This window comes from Penaeus vannamei, unplaced genomic scaffold, assembly GCF_042767895.1.
Source record: "Penaeus vannamei isolate JL-2024 unplaced genomic scaffold, ASM4276789v1 unanchor1810, whole genome shotgun sequence".
Classification (NCBI taxonomy): Eukaryota; Metazoa; Arthropoda; class Malacostraca; order Decapoda; family Penaeidae; genus Penaeus; species Penaeus vannamei.
In genome coordinates, this window is record NW_027214807.1 from 471 (window position 1) to 4,602 (window position 4,132).

The window sequence follows — 4,132 nt, forward strand, 5'->3', positions numbered from 1 at the left end:
TGTGAGGGAGGGGGTGTAAAGGTATGTGTGTGGGGGGGTGTAAAGGTGTGGGGGGGGGGTGTAGAGGGAAGTGTGTGAGGGAGGGGTGTAAAGGTATGTGTGTGTGGGGGGGGAGGGATGTAAAGGGATGTGTGTGGGGAGGGGGGTGTAGAGGGATGTGTGTGGAGAGGGGGGTGTAGAGGGATGTGTGTGGGGAGGGGGGTGTAGAGGGATGTGTGGGGGGGGGGTGCACGTTTTTCTTTATGTGTATGTGTGTTTGTTAAAGTATTTTGACCTGCCGAATCTCACATCCATATAAAAGCCTCGCTCACACACTTCGAACGAAGCAAAACCCAGTCAGCATCTCTAAGCCAATCTAACCCCTTCCTCCCCCGGCAGGCAACCAAGTCCAACTCAACTTCTTGGAATTCGACCTCGAGAACAGTCAAGGATGCAACTCAGACTACGTCGAGGTGCACGAGAGGGATCCTGCAGGACCCTTGCTACTCCACAACTGCTCCACCGAACTCCCGGACTCCATCACCGCCCACGACTCCCTCTGGATCAAGTTCCGGTCGGATGAGACGGGCGTGGGGGCCAAGGGCTTCCTCGCCTCATATAGCCTGGGTGAGGAACCGGGGGAGAGAGGGTGGGAAGGAGGAGGGAGAGAGAGGGTGGGAAGGAGGGAGGGAGAGAGAGGGTGGGAAGGAGGGAGGGAGAGAGAGGGTGGGAAGGAGGGAGGGAGAGAGAGGGTGGGAAGGAGGGAGGGAGAGAGAGGGTGGGAAGAAGGGAGGGTGAGAGGGAGGGAGAGAGAGGGTGGGAAGGAGGGAGGGCGAGAAGGAGGGGGGGAAGGAGGGAGGGGAGAGGGGGTGGGAAGGAGGGAAGAGAGACAGTGAGAGAGAGAGAGAATAAGAGAGGCAGTGAGAGAGAGAGAGAGAGAGAATAAGAGAGGCAGTGAGAGAGAGAGAGAGAGAATAAGAGAGGCAGTGAGAGAGAGAATAAGAGAGGCAGTGAGAGAGAGAATAAGAGAGGCAGTGAGAGAGAGAATAAGAGAGACAGTGAGAGAGAGAGAGAGAGAGAATAAGAGAGACAGTGAGAGAGAATAAGAGAGACAGTGAGAGAATAAGAGAGGGAGAGGGAGAAAGAGAGAGATGGAGAAATAGAGAGAGATGTAGAAACAGAAACAGACAGACAGAACCAAGCAGAGCCACACAGACATACAAACAGAGCCTGAATCAGAGAGAGACAAAGAAACAGAAACACAACAGAAACAGTGTGACATTGCGAGAGAAAAGATAAATCAGACACCACGTACACAATACTGACTGCATCTCCCCCCTCCTCAGTGCATGCTGTGACCAACCTAAGGGACAGCGGAGAGGTCGTGTCCCCTATGTACCCTCACGTGTACAGGGGCGAGGACATTACCTGGCAGATAAGGGTGCACTGGAGAAAGGTCGTCCGCATTACCTTCTTAGATATGGACATTGAAGGCAACCCCGTCGACGACACTTGCATCTCCTCTGTGCAGGTCAGAGTCAGTGGTTCTTTTTAGACTGCTGTGGTGATTTTGTTTTCAGTTTGTAGAGTTTTGAAACCTGTATATGTATGTATGTATGTATGTGCGTGTGTGTGTGTGTGCATATATGTGTATGTGTATATATTATACATATACATATATATACATATATATACATATCTCTAATATATATACATATCTCTAATATATAAAGGATATCGAAAAGTATCAGTTTAGATCCTTTGTAAAAGTCAAACCACATTACTAGCTGCTCCTACTTCTATAATGCCTTTCCTGGCATTAGTAATAAGTGGTTTGACTTTTACAAAGGATCTAAACTGATACTTTTCGATATCCTTTAGAGACATCATAATAATTTGTCAACTTAATTACATCTACACCTCTAAGAAATCAAATGCAGCTTGATGAAAACAACGCGACGATCCTGTGTATGATAATCCTTATGGTGCTCTCTACCCTAACAGGTTTTCTCAGGCTACTATCTAAATATAGGTACTTTCTGTGGATACGAGGTACCTCCAGACCCTATCTACAGTAGATGGAGTGTAGCGACGGTCAAGTTCCACACGGGACATCATAACGTGGGTGCCAGGTTCCGGTTCCGCTATGAAGCCGTCGACCAAGGGGCTTATCCTCCCTCAGCAATGGTCAGGCAAGGTTTGTATCTACCTATAGCATATCCTTGCTCATAATTGATGATGAGAAAGACTTTGCGTTCATACAACCTCTACGTCGACATTCAGAAAAAAAGACTTCATGCCCATACAACCTAACATTGTTAAATTAACCAGTGAAAAAATCTTATACAACCCAAACCAAGAAACAAACCCTGAAAATTTACTATGCTTATACAAACTATTCACCGATACTGCAGTCCATTCTCTCCTAACCTGTACTCTTTCCCTCAGCCGACAGCAACTGTTCCTTCCTCGTGACGCTCAACGAATCCTCTACAGTCATAAAGAACCCAGGCCACCCAGGATACGCTAACAACCTCAACTGCGAGTGGGTGCTGGAGGCTCCCGCACACTTCCGCATTCAAATCTGGATGCGTTATGAGCTGGAAGAGTCTCGAACTTGCCATTACGATCGCATAGATGTTTATGATGGTGGGTTACTGTCAATCTTCTTCCTTTATTTCACTCTTCCTTCTCTCTTTCCCTTTTCCTTTTAGCCTCCCTCTTTCATCCCAGTTCTTCTCTTTCTTAGGCATCGAAGGCCGTCAAACTTGGAATAAAACACGGACACTCTGCCGTCGATCTCAGTGGGCAGAGAAACATTTCAAGTCGAGCGGCCGCTACTTGAAACTCACCTTCAAAACCGACCACTCCGTTACTGCAAGAGGCTTCGAGGCCCATGTCATGCCAAGTAAGTATAATATATATAATATATATCTATCTATATCTGTCTATCTAGCTATCTATTCATCTATCTATCTATTCATCTATGTATCTTTTTGCCTATCTATCCCTTGCTTTATCTTTCTCATCTCCCATGTCTTCTATTTGTTCTGCTTATATGTCTGTCTGTCTGACGCCTGTCAGCGACGTTCCCGTTTTTGGTCTTTATATAGTTTTCTATTTTCTTTTTTTCGTAATTTCCTTGCCTTTATTTCCTGCTAACGGCGATTGCCGTTTGTAAGGGCATCATTCACCCATTCCCAGAGGGTGTGGCGGGCCCCTGTGTAGACTTCGGCGCAATCCAGTATTTTCTGCATATTGGCAGAAGGTTTGATGATCCTCGACTCCCCGGTTTATTGGACCTTTGCCCCGGTCTCCGTGTTCAGGCAGTGCATAACCTCTTAAGAAACAGCTTTCTCTAGAGGGAAATGGTCAAGTAAGACCCTATTATTTTACTCTGAAATGACCTACATCATGAGGTCAACGGCTTTCTGTATGGCCAACGGATTTTGTCCTTGAACTACAACAGGCTTTTTATTCTTAAGGCTGATTGGTACACGGATATTCGTGCCACTTTAGAACTCTATTCTTTTCCGTTCCCGGCCTGAATAATTGAGGAAGAGCGGATAGTATTTTTAGTCCAGCTCAACCTCGAAGTGGAAATCATTTATTAGACAAATAGGGGTCTGTACACTCGACTCAACAGGGGAAGGCCTCCTTGGCTAGGCCTCCGGAGGGAATTTGGCCTTCTCATCCTTCTTTTCTTGCTGCTGAGTGTGTCGCAAATTTTAAAAATTCTTTTCTCTCTTTTAATGCACTCTAACTGGCACTGACTGCTTCATTTAATAAATTTTGTTTTACAGTACCTAGATACCACAGCCTTTGACTCTCTTTTTCTCCCTTCTTTTTCTGACACGTGCATATACATAAAAAAACGCCTATAATATCTAAACCATTTTGAAAGGGTCATATTTTCAATCCCTAGATAACTTTAAAGGGTTGTCCCCAAAATACTGTTTTTTTTTTTGATAATTTTGAGCTATGTATATATATTTTCCATTTTTACCATTTCTACTACTACTAATTTATGATAATGATAATACTAATAGTAATAACAATAATAATGATTATAACAATAAAAAAAATAATTTTGATAATTTTGAAATTTTTTTATATATTTTTATTTTTTATTTGTATTTATTTATTATCATTA

The 4,132-nt window shown here is 44.4% G+C and overlaps 1 protein-coding gene across 1 annotated transcript; it reads left to right on the plus strand.

Annotated features, from left to right (window-relative positions):
• Positions 1-339: 339 nt before the first annotated feature.
• Positions 340-2,887, plus strand: LOC138861161 (CUB domain-containing protein 2-like; the record flags this gene model as incomplete). Its single annotated transcript, XM_070120032.1, is given in 5 exon segments — positions 340-606; positions 1,326-1,510; positions 1,984-2,176; positions 2,428-2,628; positions 2,729-2,887. Coding segments are annotated over 4 exon segments (691 nt in total), but the record flags the coding sequence as incomplete, so codon positions are not given.
• Between the last annotated feature and the right edge of the window lie 1,245 nt (positions 2,888-4,132).